Raw genomic sequence first — 16,644 nt, forward strand, 5'->3', positions numbered from 1 at the left:
TAATCCCATTGAGAACTTGTGGTCAATCCTCAAGAGGCGGGTGGACAAACAAAAACCCACAAATTCTGACCAACTCCAAGCATTGATTATGCAAGAATGGGCTGCCATCAGTCAGGATGTGGCCCAGAAGTTAATTGACAGCATTCCAGGGCAGATTGCAGAGGTCTTGAAAAAGAAGGGTCAACACTATAAATATTAACTCTTTGCATCAACTTCATGTAATTGTCAATAAAAGCCTTTGACACTTATGGAATGCTTGTAATTATACTTCAGTATTCCATAGTAACATCTGACAAAAATATCTAAAGACACTGAAGCAGCAAACTTTGTGGAAATTAATATTTGTGTCATTCTCAAAACTTTTGTCCACGACTGTACACTAATTTGATTGTGCCTTTAAACAGCTTGAAAAACGAGTCCTATATCAACATAACCTAAAAGGCCGCTCAGCAAGCAAGAAGCCACTGCTCCAAAACCACCATAAAAAAGCCAGACTACGGTTTGCAGCTGCACATGGGGACAATGATCGTACTTTTTGGAAAAATGTCCTCTGGTCTGATGAAATAAAAATATAACTGTTTGGCCATAATGACCATCATTATGTTTGGAGGAAAAAGGGGGAGCTTGCAAGCCAAAGAACACCATCCCAACCGTGAAGCACAGGGGTGGCAGCATCATGTTGTGGGGGTGCTTTGCTGCTGGAGGGACTGGTGCACTTCACAAAATAGATGGCATCATGAGGAAGGAAAATTATGTGGATATATTGAAGCAACATCTCAAGACATCAGTCAGGAAGTTAAAGCTTGGTCACAAATGGGTCTTCCAAATGGACAATGACCCCAAGCATGCTTCCAAAGTTGTGGCAAAATTGCTTAAGGACAACAAAGTCAAGGTATTGGAGTGGTCATCACAAAGCCTTGACCTCAATCCGGTAGAACATTTGTGGGCAGAACTGAAAAAGCATGTGCGAGCAAGGAGGCCTACAAACCTGTCTCAGTTACACCAGCTCTGTCAGGAGGAATGGGCCAGAATTCACCCAACTTATTGTGGGAAGTTTGTGGAAGGCAACCCGAAAAATTTGACCCAAGTTAAACAATTTAAAGGCAATGGTACCAAATACTAATTGAGTGGATGTAAACTTCTGACCCACTGAGGATGTGATGAAAGAAATAAAAGTTGAAATAAATAATTCTCTCTACTATTATTTTGGCATTTCACATTCTTAAAATAAAGTGGTGATCCTAACTGACCTAAGACAGGGAATATTTACTTAAATGTCAGGAATTGTGAAAAACTGAGTTTAAATGTATTTGGCTAAGGTGTATGTAAACTTCCGACTTTAACTGTAAATAAGGTATTTCAGTTTTTTATTTGTAATACAATTGCAGAAATGTCTAAAAAACATTTTTTTGCTTTGTCATTATGGAGTATTCTATGTATATTGATGAGGATTTTTTTATTTAATCAATTTTAGAATAAGGCTGAAACGTAACAACATGTGGAAAAAGTGATGCGGTCTGAATGCTTTCCGAATGCACTGTATCTACCTCAAATACCTCGTACCTCTGCATATTGATCTGGTACTTACTGTATTAATTCTTGTGTATTTTTATTCTTCTTGTGTTACTATTTTATTTTTAAACTCTGCATTGTTGGGAAGGGCTAGTAAGCAAGCATTTCACGGTAATGTCTACACAAGTTGTATTCGGCGCATGTGACAAATAAAATTGAATGTGATTTGATTCAGGCACATAGCAATGTCCCACTTTCCCTTTCCCTCTGTCTTCTTACAGACAATAAGACTGAAAGTGGAGGTCTGCTAGGAAAACAACAGTTAAATGGTTTAAGTCCATCATTTTTCTAATTTCTTATTGTGATTTCTTAAAAACATTTCCCTCTATCTTGATGCATTCACTACACATTTCTCCATTGAGTCACAGTGGGGTTTAGAATCTCTCTCTCTCTCTCTCTCTCGACTCCTCTCTCTCGACTCCTTTCTCTCTCTCTCTCCACTCCTCTCTCTCTCGACTCCTCTCTCTCTCTCTCTCTCTCTCTCGACTCCTCTCTCTCGACTCCTCTCTCTCTCTCTCTCTCGACTCCTCTCTCTCTCTCTCTCGACTCCTCTCTCTCTCAACTCCTCTCCCCTCTCTCTCTACTCCTCTCTCTCTCTCTCGACTCCTCTCTCTCTTTCTCTCTCTATTCCTCTCTCTCTCTCTCTCTCTCTCTCTCTCGACTTCTCTCTCTCTCTCTCTCTCTCTCTCGACTCCTCTCTCTCTCTCTCTCTCTCTCTCGACTCCTCTCTCTCTCTCTCTCTCTCTCTCTCTCTCTCTCTCTCTCTCTCTCTCTCCCTCTCTCTCCCTCTCTCTCGACTCCTCTCTCTCTCACCTGATCTGACAACAGAGGATATATAGACTAACATCTATCATCCACAACACTAGAACATATATCTAGTACCTGGAAACATACAGTACAACGTACCTTGTGCCTTGATCTGCAGAGCAGGCACCTAATCTAGAACCTGGAACTACAGAGTGGGGTAGGTAGGTACTGCACTTTGATTATTGAACACCCCAACAGGGGTTTGATTATTGAACACCCCAACAGGGGTTTGCAGTAATGCACTATTGGTTCTACTGTACTATGAATTATGAAATATTACTAAGAGCAGAGGCAGCTACTGTGTCTAACCTAGTGTGCTTTTTATTTATTTTATGGAACTTATATAGCAGATGGCTTCGGGTGGGTGAGCACTGAACCAAAACTACAGAGATGTGGAGGAAACAGGAAACAGAACAGAGCTCAGTTTACTGAGTCAGCCATAGTTTGTATAGTTTGATCTATACATTTTTTTTTTGCTATACGTATCTCAGAGTCAACTAAATGTGGGAGGATTGAAGGAGGGAGAGCATGTACAGAAAGTCCATCTGAGTCTGTCATGCACCCTTCCTCTTTAAAATGACTGCAAGCCATCAATCCTTTGCTTTGGAAGTTGTCGAATGAAGAAAGGTGGAGAGGGACAGGCATAGTCTTGCTTCCGTCAAATGTTTCAGTCATAACATCTGTTGATTATCTATCAATGGTTTTCCCTGTTTACTTCACAGTGTGCTTCTTCCTGATTGGCCCCCGTCCCACCACCGTCAATAAGGGGAGAAGAGGATTGGCCCATGGGTGGTGCGCATAGGCCCAGGGGCGGGCCGTAGGAGGCTGAGGTGCGTGCCCTGTAGTGTGCTCTGTAGGAGGTGGTGGTGGAGGTGGTAGTTCTGAGGGTGAGAAATGGGACCAGGGGCACGCAGCTGAGCCAGCTGATTGGAGGAGGCAGCGGCTGCCATCGCCGCAGCAACAGCCAGGGTGTTGGGCAACAGTCCATGGCCCAGAGTTTTTGGAAGGTCCTTTGAGAAGGTCAAGGAAGACTGTGAGATCCAGAGAGAGAAACAGTGTAAAGGTCAGAATGAGAAATGAGAGAGAAGAGGCAGAGAAAGGGTATGCTGTCTATTTGGCAATCCAGTGATAAATTACTTAATTATCAATTAATGATTAAAGGCAATGAAAGTATTGCTATAGCCTACAAAAAGAGTGCATTACCACAAAGTCTGTGCGCTTCTTGTGCCGGCTGAGGAGGGGATTTGGCTTCCCAGCGACTCCATCCCGATGCCTTCGACTGGATATATGCTGTAGAACAAGAGAAGATGAAACGTATAGGTGTAGAGTAAAGTTGCCTCTAGATTCTGAACTGTAGTCAGTTTAGCATTTTCTCCACTTATGGTTAAGGTTAGGATTTGGGGAGGGGAGGTGAGGGGAAGCTGATCCTAGATCTGTACCTAGGGGAAACATCACTCTGGAGCAGTGGTCATGGTGGTCACTCATTCACCTGTTTGAGCTGCAGCTCAGAATTCACCCTCACGTTGCAGATCTCACAGTGGAAGGTGCGTTCCTGAGTGTTGGGGTCCGAGGGCAGCCCCCCTGCCTGCTCAGGGCTGGGGTTAGGGCCCAGCCGAGGGTACGCCTTGATGGGGCCCAGCCCACTCCTTGCCTCCAGGATGGTTTTGTGTTTGGTACCTGTCACCCATGGAGAGAGTGCTTTTTTTGTACATTTTGCAAGTTAATATCCTATAGATGCCATCGGAGAGTAGTCTAATTCATGCTCACATTTCATGATGTTCTTGTTATTATCAAAACGTTGATATTTTATGTATTTTTTGTACTATTAAGAAATGAGGGGACTTAATGACTGTAATATGGAATAAGCTACCCTGACCTTTGAACTATTGAACTATTTTGGCCAAAAATAAGATTTCACACCTGCCAAAAAAGGACAGGAGCGTTCGGCCGCACTAGGTCACCCAGCAGCCAGGTGAGAATTTAGTTATTTTTTGTGTGTTCTTTTTAAGGTTGCATATTTGTATTTGTATGTTCCTTAAACCATCATTTGTTTGTGGCTATCATTGTAATTAACCTAGTCCCCGGGTTATTTGGGGCAGAAGTGTGTGGTGAACAAGATCACATTGTACTTGGCCATAAAAAGGCCGAAGTATATTGAGCCAGAAAGTGTGGTGACATTAACTCGCCACTAGAGAGCTGTAGTGACACAGCCAAAAATGTTCAGGATTATTCAGCAGTTTTGGTAGCCTATATCCTCCTCTATTCTATCTGGTCATGTAGCACAAAACCATTTCTATTGTTCACTGTCATTTCACATTCAGTCCCTGTTCACCCCCTTTTGTCTCTTTAAAAAAAGAAACATCTCTTCTTTCTCAGTCCAGTTAAATACTTATTCTCACCCAATTCTACTCTCCTTTTCTCTCTTCATCCTCCCCTCTGCTGTACTGTTTCTTTCCTGAAGTACACGACAAGACCAAAAGTATGTGGACACCTGCTCGTCGAATATCTCATTCCAAAATCATGGGCATTAATATCGAGTTGGTCCCCCCTTTGCTGCTATAACAGCCTTCACTCTTCTGGGACGGCATTCCACTAGATGTTGGAAGATTGCGGCGGGACTTACATCCATTCAGACACAAGAGCATTAGTGAGGTCGGGCACTGATGTTGGGCGATTAGGCCTGGCTCGCAGTCTGCGTTCCAATTCATCCCAAAGGTGTTCAATGGGGTTGACATCAGGGCTCTGTGCAGGCTAGTCAAGTTCTCCCACACCGATCTCGACAAACCATTTCTGTATGGACCTCACTTTGTGCACGGAGGCATTGTCATGCTGAAACAGGAAAGGGCCTTCCTCAAACTGTTGCCCCAAAGCTGGAAGCACAGATTTGTCTAGAACGTCATGTCATTGCATGATGTAGCATTAAGATTTCCCTTCACTCGAACTAAGCGGCCTAGCCCGAAACATAAAAACAGACCATTATTTCTCCTCCACCAAACTTTACAGTTGACACTATGCATTGGGGCAGGTAGCGTCCTCTTGGCCTCCGCCAAACCCAGATTTGTCCGTCGGATTGCCAGATGGTGAAGCGTGAATCATCACTCCAGAGAAACAAGTTTCACTGCTCCAGAGTCCAATGGCGGTGAGCTTTACACCACTCCAACCGACACTTGGCATTGCGTATGGTGAACTTAGGCTTGTGTGTGGCTGCTCGGCCATGGAAACCCATTTCATGAAGCTACCGACAAACAGTTATTGTGCTGACGTTGTTTCCAGAGGCAGTTTGGAAGCTGATAGTGAGTGTTACAACCGAGGATAGATGATTTTTACTCGATACACAGTTCGTGCTCGTCTGTCCCGTTCTATGAGCTTGTGAGGCCTACCACTTTGCGGCTGAGCCGTTGTTGCTCCTAGCCTTTTCCACTTCACAATAACAGCACTTACAGTTGACCGGGGCAGCTCTAGCAGGGCATACATTTTACGAACTGACTTGTTGGAAAGGTGGCATCCTATGATGGTGCCACATTGAAAGGCACTGAGCTCTTCAGTACAAGCCATTCTACTGCCAATGTTGGTCTGACTGCATGCTCGATGTTATACACCTGTCAGCAACGGGTATGGCTGAAATAGCTGAATCCACTAATTTGAAGGAGTGTCCACATACTTCTGTATATATAGAGTATACACCCATCACCAGCACATGGTTATATTTCAAAAACTAGTTTTGATGTCTCACTTTGGGATATGCCTGGGCCTGTCCACAGGCTCGAATTAACCAATCACACACCATCTGTTGGAGACAGACAGGTCAAGTGGTGAATGAGATGAGTCCCTCTCCTCCATAAAGGGAGCCACCGCCTGCCAACTGGTCATTCTCACCACTCTTCCTTGCGGAAGTGATTGCAGTCACAATAAGCTCTCTTCAGCTTGACTAAATTCCTGGTTTCCTACTTAACTGTTCTCAGAATGTTAGGTTTACACTGCCAAACGTAGAACTTCAGCTCCTGTTGATAGTTGAGTACCGACCGAATGGTTTTCGTTTCGAGTAGAATAAATGTTATACTAGTCTCCGCCTAGCTAGCTCCACATGGCTAGTTATCGAGGCTCGGTTAGCCCTCGCCGCAAGGCTTCGGCTAAGCCTAAGGTAGCACACACTGTAAGCTTTTAGCTAAATTGGCTAACTAGTTGCAAAGCTAGCTAACCACCCTAACAAAGGGCTAGCTCTCGTCCCAACGCTTAAGCTAACCTGGCTAGCTTTCTACAAAGCTGCCAACCACACCAGCATTACAACCTGCAACACAGTACTATTGCTATCACTTTTCTCTCATCTAGTTCAAACCTACACTTACTTGTTCGTATTAACTAGAAAAACACCTACCCAAAGTCTAACTGCCACACGGGGCTAGCTACAGCTTGCCTTAGCAGGTGTAGCTGCTAGCTAGCTAACGCACCACTATCCTCACAGCTGTAGTGTTCCCACACATCCCAGCTAGCTTTGGTCTCTACTAGCTAGCTAACGCCTAACTAAAGGCCAGAGCTTACATGTTGTTTTTACAACAAGAGGCTCAAACCCCACTACTGACCCCAGCTGGGGCGAGGTTATGGATAGCCTTGATTCCCTCCCCTCACTGTCTGACAACAGAGCGTTGGGGGAATATGAACTAGGGGATGACGAGGACGACAATGGGATTAATTTCATGGGTCTCCTCGACTTTGATACGGAGATGAACAGGCTCTTCCCCCTCTCAAGACCCAAGATCCCACCCCCAAGATGTGGGAGCTGATGAATTCCCTTTGGAGTATAGCCTCCCCAACATTTGCAATCGAGCTGTGGCCGGACTTGATATAGACTGGCAAGCTCCCTTGCGGGGCTTATATGATGGGAAAAGACTCCCATCCCGCATATCCCCCTCTAAGCAGCTCCCTCCCGCAGTCCCAGATGGCCTCAGAGAGATAATGGGATAAGCCCCTTACCAGCAATATCCTGGCTAGGGGCTTCCCGAGCAATGACAATCTGGAAGAATCTGGGTTTTGCAACCTTCTCATGGTGGAGCCGTCACTGGCTGACCATCTCCACCCCACACGAGGCGCTGCTAGCAGTACGGGCACTTCCCTCCCTGGACTGAGCGTTTTTCTGCCTCCATTTTCCATAAGAAGTACAAAGCCTCGGCCTTATCAATCACAGCACTTAACATGACCACTTTATTGTTGGCTTACCAGGCAAAGTTACTGGAGGATGGGAGAAAGCAACTGAATTCGGGGACCCTGAATCAGGACGGTTGGGATGAGATACAGTACTATGTATGATTATGGATCTAAACCTACGGGCCTCACGTAATGCCATTGAAGGCTGTGGTCGCGCCAGGAGCCTAGTAGTGGTGGGAGAAAGGGCAGTTTGACTTGTCCAGCTTAACAGGCAAAGAAAAAGCTGACCTACTGTATGCCCCTGTGACACGCAAGGAGTTGTTCACCCCCACAGTTGCCGCCATGCGGCAGAAGTGTGACATGCGAAAGAAAGAAGGTGAAGTCAACTTCTGTCTGCCCTGCAAACCTGGGCCCCTGTGCATGTTTGATGTGACATTGCTGGAATATTCTCCTAACCCTAAGAAAACTGGAAATAGGAATGTTCTTGAAACATTCCCATGAAACGTGTCTATAACATTAATATTGTATAATCTGAGAACCTTTTAACTATGTTCTAGATAAGTTCTGCTTGACTTTGTTCACCAAAACATGCTAAAAATGTTTTCAGAATGCTAGAATGGTCTAACTAACAGAAAACTGGACACTCAGACACTAAGGGAAAATTACATTTTTACATACACTCTTATCCAGAACGACTTACAGTCGTGAGTGCATACATTTTTGTACTGATCCCCCTTGGGAATCGAACCCACAACCCTGGCATTGCAAGCACCGTGCTCTACCAACTGAACATTACGGGTAACATTATAAAAATGTTCTCTCTCTCTAGAATTGTTAGCTGGGCTCACACTTGTGCAAATGTGGAAACTCCCCAGTGTGTTTACATAACATAGGGAAAGCCCAAATGACTACATGTGTAACTAATTATTTGACTCTGTATACATAAAGTTTTATGAACTGTTCATCCTTAAACATAACAGCCATATTCTGGTAAGCTGGCAGTTTTATGAGGCAATATCAGAGATCAGGGTGTTTAGAAGACACATAAAATGTTGTGTTTGTAAACACTCAAGTATCACTTTGTGTGGCTAAATTTTAGCTTGCTGAAAATATCGAATTTCCTACAGGAATACTGTCGGGATAATCTGTTTCACAATAGGAAACAGTTTTCCCTCCGAGATGGCAATATCTATCTAGGCCAGAACTCTCAATGACAACACTTTATTATACATTACGTTATCAGTTCTCTTGATGGAATGAACCTTACCTTTATTGTGCGCCTCTAGCTGAGAGAGGGAGTTGACGGCCACTTTGCACAGTGAGCAGTAGAGCAGCTTCTTGGCTTTGTCCTCCTCAGACTCCCCTGAAGAGGGGCAGGGGGCTGGGGACGCAGTGTCAGGGGGGCCCGCCATGGAGGTGTCCACCTGGGGGGGACCAAGGGCCGGGGAGGATGTGGCGGTGGTAGACATGGGCGTACTCAGAGGGGGCAGGAGTGGGCACACAGGGAGCTGCATGGGGGTGTCTGGCACAGACATGGGGATGGGGCTGGGTGTCATGGGTGAGCTGTTTGAATGTGGGTGGGGCTGGGAATCACCTGTGAACAGAACAGATAGTAATAGTAAATGGAACGTTTTCGATCATATTATGTAGATCACACCAGATAATAATATGACGAGGACGATAATGGTGGTCCTGCTCCTGCAGCACCAGTATAGTAGTTTGTCTGACCCTACTGGGTCAAAACTCTGCCCCAGGGGGCCACACATCTGTCTCCCCCATCTGGAGTGAGTCAGGGTAGGGGGAGACACATGGGTCATGTCAGGTTATTCAGGTTGGAGAGAGTGAAAAGAAGGTCACTAGTACAGCACAGTACTTTTAATGTTACTGTAGGTTAACCACTGTGTGTAGCACAGGGTCATCTGGCCTGCTAATTGAAGGAATGATGCCTGGGAACCAAATCCTTGTCATTCATGACAGAAGCGTCTCTTAGCAGACATCCACCTGTAACACTCTATTCTGTTTCACGCCCGACATCTGACTAAACAGCTGTCCTTTACACACACACTGTCCCGACTGAAACATCTGTGTGTGTGTTTAGGTTATGCCTCTGTGTGGGTTCACACACAGACAGACAGACACATATACACACGCACACACAAACACACAAACATACAAACGCACACACATGCACACATACACACGCACACACGTGTGTGTGCGTGTGTGTGTGTGTGTGTGCATGCGTGTGCGATATAGAGCACACGCACCCTGTTTGCTGGTGTCAGGGTCTGGGCTGGATGGTGAGGGGCCTGGTGGAGAGGGGGAAGCAGTGGGGGGAGCGGCCGGCTTGTCACCCTCCTTGGGGCGAGTCTTGGAGGTCTCGATGCCCTTTACCCTCCGAGCGTGCCGGTTCCCCTTATAGTGGGCCTCTGCCTGGCTCTGAGAATAGAACAAGGGGGAGGAGAGGGCATGATATTTCACATCATAATCCACATACAGTAGGTACTAATATTCATACACTTCATAGCAAATTCATATACTGTAGCTGAGAAGCTTGAACTTGCCTCTCTGATACTGAGGCCAAATACCTGAGCAACATGCTAATCTGATATCTGTGTATATTGGGGAAAAGTGATACTCAATCTGAAACAAGTGACATAATTCGCTCACCCCAATAGCAGCCTTAGCATGGCCATGGGACACCACTCACACCCTTGCTGTAATTTTCACACTGCGGTTGTGTCCTAAGCCCTATTTTACTGTTTAGTACAGTATCTGTCATCCACAGTCTTATTTATTGAGACCCAGTGAGGTCAGTGGAGTGAACTCGAGCCACAGTGTTGACTGGACATCTCTCAATAGATGGCGTTAGGCTGTCACATAGGCCCTGTGCTGTCCCTGCTCGGTACCTGCCTGTCCCTACTCTGTACCTTCCTGTCCCTGTGGCTGGCTGGCTGGCTGGCTGCCTGGCTGGAGCACTCTTCAGCAGTTCAGCAGATCAATTATGCCTTAATCTCTCATTCATTTATCACTGAGATCCCCAATGTCTGCCCTGCCTGTCACTGTCATTAGAGCTGAAGTTTTTATAACTGTCCTCCCTCAAAGCAAAATAGCACAGCACACAGCAGCTGAGCAGCACACACTCTCTGTAGTTTGTCGTCAATGTGATAACTATTTCAATGCCCTGTAAAACAAATGTACAATCAACGTGTTAGATTAGAATGTTATAAAGGGTAAATCTACAGTTGCTAGATCCATTTTGGGAGTTATAAATTAAGCATATGTAACCATTGATTCTAGAAGAATGTAACTTATAAATGCCTCAAGCTTAGTTCAACTGTCAAAACCCATCAGAACCCAAAATATACAGTGCCTTCGGAAGGTATTCAGACCCCTTGACTTTTTCCCCATTACAGCCTTATTCTAAAATATATATATATATTTTTAAATGTCCCTCATCAATCTATACGCAATACCCCATAATGACAAAGCAAAAACAGGTTTGGAAAATTCTGCCAATTTACTACAAATAAAAAATGGAAATACTACATTTACATGAGTATTCAGATCCTTTACTCAGTACTTTGTTGAAGCAGCTTGTGCAGCGATTATAGCATTGACTCTTCTTGGGTATGATGCTACAAGCTTGGCACAACTGTATTTGGGAGGTTTCTCCCATTCTTCTCTGCAGATCCTCTCAAGCTCTGTCAGGTTGGATGGGGAGTGTTGCTGCGCAGCTATTTTTAGGTTTCTCCAGAGATGTTCGATCAGGTTCAAGTCCGAGTTCTGCCTTGGCCATTCAAGGACATTCAGAGACTTGTCCCGAAGCCACTCCTGCGTTGTCTTGGCTGTGTGCTTAGGGTCGTTGTCCTGTTGGAAGGTGAACCTTCGCCAAAGTCTGAGGTCTTGGGCGCTCTGGAGGAGGTTTTCCACAAGGATCTCGCTTTGTACTTTGCTCCGTTCATCTTTGCCTCGATCCTGGCTAGTCTCCCAGTCCCTGCCGCTGAAAAACATCCCCACAGCATGATGCTGCCATCACCATGCTTCACCGTAGGATGGTGCCAGGTTCCTCCAGACTTGACGCTTGGCATTCATGCAAAATACTTCAATCTTGGTCTCATCAGACCAGAGAATCTTGTTTCTCATGGTCTGAGAGTCTTTAGATGCCTTTTGGCAAACTCCAAGCGGGCTCTCATGTGCCTTTTACTGAGGAGTGGCTTCCATCTGGACAATCTACCATAAAGGCCTGAATGGTGGAGTGCGGCAGGGATGGTTGTCCATATGGGAAGGTTCTCCCATCTCCACAGAGGATCTCTGGAGCTCTGTCAGAGTGACCTTCGGGTTCTTGGTCACCTCGCTGACCAAGGCCCTTCTCCGTTTGGCTGAGCGGTTAGCTCTAGGAAGAGTCTTGGTGGTTCCAAACTTCTTTCATTTAAGAATGATGGAGGCCACTGTGTTCTAGGAGACCTTCCCCAGATCTGTGCCTTGACAGAATCCTGTCTCGGAGTTCTACGGACAATTCCTTCAACCTCATGGCTTGGTTTTTGCTCTGATATGCACGGTCAACTGTGGGCCTTACATAGACAGGTTTGTGCCTTTCCAAATCATGTCCAATCAATTGAATTTACCACAGGTGGACTCCAATCAAGTTGTAGAAACATCTCAAGGATGATCAATGGAAACAGGGTGCACCCGAGCTCAATTTCGAGTCTCATAGCAAAGGGTCTGAATGCTTATGTAAATAAGGTATTTCTGTTTTTTATTTGTAATACATCTGCGGAAAAAAATAGTGTTTTCGCTTTGTCATTATGGGGTATTGTGTGTGTATTGATCAGGAACAACATTTATTTAATCAATTGTAGAATAAGGCTGAAAGTAACAAAATGTGGAAAAAGTGAATGGGTCTGAATACTTTCTGAATGCAATGTATACTGAACAGAAATATAAATATAAAATATAAACAATTCTACTGAGTTACAGTTCATATAAGGAAATCAGTCAATTGAAATACATTCATTAGGCCCACACATGACTGGACATGGGCGCAGTCATGGGTGGGCCTGGAAAGGCATAGGCCCACCCACTTTGGAGCCAGGCACACCCACTGGGGAACCAGGCCCAGCCAATCAGAATGAGTTTTTCCCCACAGAAGAGCTTTATTACAGACAGAAATACTCCTCAGTTTCGTCAGCTTGTCTGGGTGGCTGGTTTTCGACATCCTACTGGTGAAGAAGCCGGATGTGGAGGTCTTGGGCTGGCGTGGTTATACGTGGTCTGCGGTTGTGAGGCCGGTTGGACGTACTGTCAAATTCTCTAAAACGACGTTGCAGGCGGCTTATGGTAGAGAAATGAACATTAAATTCTCTGGACATTCCTGCAGTCAGCATGTCAATTTTAAGCTCCCTCAAAACTTGAGACATCTGTGGCATTGTGTTGTGTGACAAAACTGCACATTTTAGAGTGGCCTTTCATTGTCCCCAGCACAAGGTGCACCTGTGTAATGATCATGCTGTTTAATCAGCTTTTTTATATGCCACACCTGTCAGGTGGATGGATTATCTTGTCAAATGTATGTAGTTCTGTCCTTGAGCTGTCTAATGATGTTCTAATTTGAGTCCAAATTTGAGATTTCTGGTTCCATCCGCCGTGTCTTTGTGAGACGCAGAGTAGGTGAACGGATGATCTCCACATGTGTGGTTCCCTCTGTGAAGCATGGAGGAAGAGGTGTGATGGTGTGGGGGTGCTTAGAGGGCCTACAAAAGGGGGGCCGACAGTTGCCCATCCCTGAGATAGATAATACATTTAGATACTTTAGGGTGATTTGGACATGAAGTCCAACAATGATCTCAAGAGTACTGACCATACTCAAGGACATGAACGTGACCCAATGTATTCATGGCGCAATGCTGAGCACACAGTGACAGCAGCACATCCCGAGGGGGCTGATTTCCCTATGAATACTTCCAGAATGTGGAGGCGATCGAGCATAAGTTACTCGACACCTCTTTCCTGAATGGAGTGGTAGGCAGGGTTGGGGTCAATTCCGTTTCAATTCAGGAAGTAAACTGATTTTCCAATTTCATCTCATAGGAGGCAATGACATAAAAAAAATTATGAATTTGAATTTCAGTTTATTTTCGAAATTGATTGAATTAAAAAGTAATTGACCCCAACCCTGGTGGTAGGTACTATTAAAGGGATATTTTACTCAAACTCTCTTTTAGCATTTTGTTTATTAGTTCTCTGTTAATACAATCCCAAAAACCTTACATGTTAGTAGTTACATTTTTAAGAGAGCACATTCAGCACAGAGCAAAAAGTGTGATGATGCAAATTAAAGCTATAGACGAAGCAACCAGATGCATGATTTGATTTCTCAAGAACAATGACTTGGTCATCCAGTACCATTTTTAATTAAAAGGCTTGATGGTGAGTTGTTTTGTTGAATTAAGTGTGTGTGTTAAGGCAAAAACTAAAAAGTACACCCCGTTGGGTCCCCAGGACCAGGAAACACTGCTGTACTGAATGTGCTCTATCTTGAAAACTTGACTGTTGACATGCACATTTTTTGGAATTGTATTATTGATTTAGGATGATTTGGACACAAAACAAGAAAAATACTAATGTTTTTACCATTGACTTGCATTGAATTTGTGCTACAAATTCTTAAAAGTTAGCATTTGGAAACAGTGGCCAGGTAAATAAAACCAAAGCATAGATTGCTGTCATACCTTGTCAAAAGGCAGCTTACAGGGTAAGGGAACCAATGTGTAAATGTGTAATATGGTTGAACTATCCCTTTAATTGGAGTTCCTGCAGTGCATTTGATGTGCTATAAATACACTTTTTAATTTGAAAGAAAACCATGCTTTTGTCATCATTTTTTCAAATTTTGCCACAAATGACATACCCAAATCTAACTGCCTGTAGCTCAGGCCCTGAAGCAAGGATATGCATATTCTTGGTACCATTTGAAAGGAAACACTTTGAAGTTTGTGGATATGTGAAAGGAATGTCGGATAATATAACACAATAGATCTGGTAAAAGATAATACAAAGAAAAAAAATGTAATTTTGTATTTGTTTTGTACCATCATCTTTGAAATGCAAGAGAAAGGCGCTAATGTATTATTCCAGCCCAGGAGCAGTTTAGATTTTGGCCACTAGTTGGCAGCAGTGTATGTGCACAGTTTTAGACTGATTCAATGAACCATTGTATTTCTGTTCAAAATGTTGTATTAAGACTGCCCAAATGTACCTAATTTGTTTATTAATAACTTTTCATGTTCAAAATTGTGCACACTCCTCTAACAATAGCATGGTATTATTTCACTGTAATAGCTACTGTAAATTGGAAAGCGCAGTTAGATTAACAAGAATTTAAGCTTTCTGCCAATATCAGATATGTCTATGTCCTGTGAAGTTTTCTTGTTACTTACAACCTCATGCTAATCGCATTAGCCTACGCTAGCTCAACCGTCCTGTGGAAGGGCCCCTGATCCTGAAAAAGTCTTAAGTTAGCAGCTTGGGCAGCAACATCTGGGCCCCACAGGGAAATGTTGACTGGGTGAACCTACAGGTCGTGGTGAAAACATTTGCGCAGGAGGACTTCAGGAAGACTTCAGGAGACAAGGGGAGTCTCTCAAGTTGGATTTCATTTGTTTTAATTTAATTTACCTCAAATATTGCGTGTAGGGAATTAGCCAGACAAAACCTGCTGATTTATACAATAAATAGTGGCTAAATTTATCCTCAAGCCGACTTGTACTTATTTCCTCACGTTTATAAATAGCAGCTAAATACGGTATATTGCTATAGATCAGTGGTTCCCAAACTTTTTATAGTCCCGTACCCCTTCAAACATTCAACCTCCAGCTGGAGGTTGAATGTTTGAAGTGGTACGGGACTATAAAAGGTTTCGATGAGGCTCTCTTGTTCAGATATCTGGAGGCAAGGCATGAAAGGGATAAGGAATCAAGTTGTTTGTGTCATCCGTTTCGGGAAAGTACCTGCGTAATTGTGCACCCATCCCACTCAGGTGCTTCGCTGTATCACATTTGACATTGTCCGTAAGCTCTTCCGATGGCATTGAGGAGTACACGACATCAGTCACTGGCTTTATCAATAAGTGCATCAAGGACGTCGTCCCCACAGTGACTGTACGTACATATCCCAACCAGAAGCCATGGATTACAGGCAACATTCGCACTGAGCTAAAGGGCAGAGCTGCCGCTTTCAAGGTGCGGGACTCTAAACCGGAAGCTTACAAGAAATCCTGCTATGCCTTGCGACGAACCATCAAATAGGCAAAACGTAAATTCAGGGCTAAGATTGAATCATACTACACCAGCTCCGGCGCTCGTCTTATGTGGCAGGGCTTGCAAACTATTACAGACTACAAAGGGAAGCACAGCCGCGAGCTGCCCAGTGACACGAGCCTACCAGATGAGCTAAATCACTTCTATGCTCGCTTCGAGGCAAGCAACACTGAGGCATGCATGAGAGCATCCCCAGTTGTTTAGTTCATTTTCATTCCAATCTCCTTTGCATTAGCGTAGCCTCTCCTGTAGCCTGTCAACTATGTGTCTGTCTATCCCTGTTCTCTCCTCTCTACACAGGCCACACAAACGCTTCACACCGCATGGCCGCTGCCACTCTAACCTGGTGGTCCCAGCGCGCACGACCCACGTGGAGTTCCAGGTCTCCGGCAGCCTCTGGAACTGCCGGTCTGCAGCCAACAAGGCAGAGTTCATCTCAGCCTATGCTACCCTCCAGTCCCTCGACTTCTTGGCGCTGACGGAAACATGGATTACCACAGAAAACACTGCTACTCCTACTGCTCTCTCCTCGTCTGACCACGTGTTCTCGCATACCCCGAGAGCATCTGGTCAGCGGGGTGGTGGCACTGGAATCCTCATCTCTCCCAAGTGGACATTCTCTCTTTCTCCCCTGACCCATTTGTCTATCTCCTCCTTTGAATTCCATGCTATCACAGTCACTAGCCCATTCAAACTTAACATCCTTATCATTTATCGCCCTCCAGGTTCCCTTGGAGAGTTCATCAATGAGCAAGACGCCTTGATAAGTTCCTTTCCTGAGGATGGCTCACCCCACACAGTTTTG

The 16,644-nt window shown here is 44.7% G+C and overlaps 1 protein-coding gene across 2 annotated transcripts in view; it reads right to left on the minus strand.

Moving 5' to 3' along the window:
* Positions 1 to 2,313: 2,313 nt before the first annotated feature.
* Positions 2,314 to 16,644, minus strand: part of LOC106565522 (zinc finger protein 385A) — an 82,768-nt gene continuing 68,437 nt past the window's right edge. For both annotated transcript variants that reach the window (XM_014132751.2, XM_014132756.2), the window contains 5 exons: positions 9,789 to 9,960; positions 8,789 to 9,115; positions 3,869 to 4,056; positions 3,583 to 3,669; positions 2,314 to 3,410 (listed from right to left, as the gene is read on the minus strand). In XM_014132751.2, the coding sequence (XP_013988226.1) occupies positions 3,138 to 3,410; positions 3,583 to 3,669; positions 3,869 to 4,056; positions 8,789 to 9,115; positions 9,789 to 9,960 (1,047 nt within the window). In that variant the 3' untranslated portion in view covers positions 2,314 to 3,137. The remainder of the gene's footprint in view (positions 3,411 to 3,582; positions 3,670 to 3,868; positions 4,057 to 8,788; positions 9,116 to 9,788; positions 9,961 to 16,644) is intronic.

The sequence above is a fragment of the Salmo salar genome, chromosome ssa12 (genome assembly GCF_905237065.1).
Source record: "Salmo salar chromosome ssa12, Ssal_v3.1, whole genome shotgun sequence".
NCBI classification, from domain to species: Eukaryota; Metazoa; Chordata; class Actinopteri; order Salmoniformes; family Salmonidae; genus Salmo; species Salmo salar.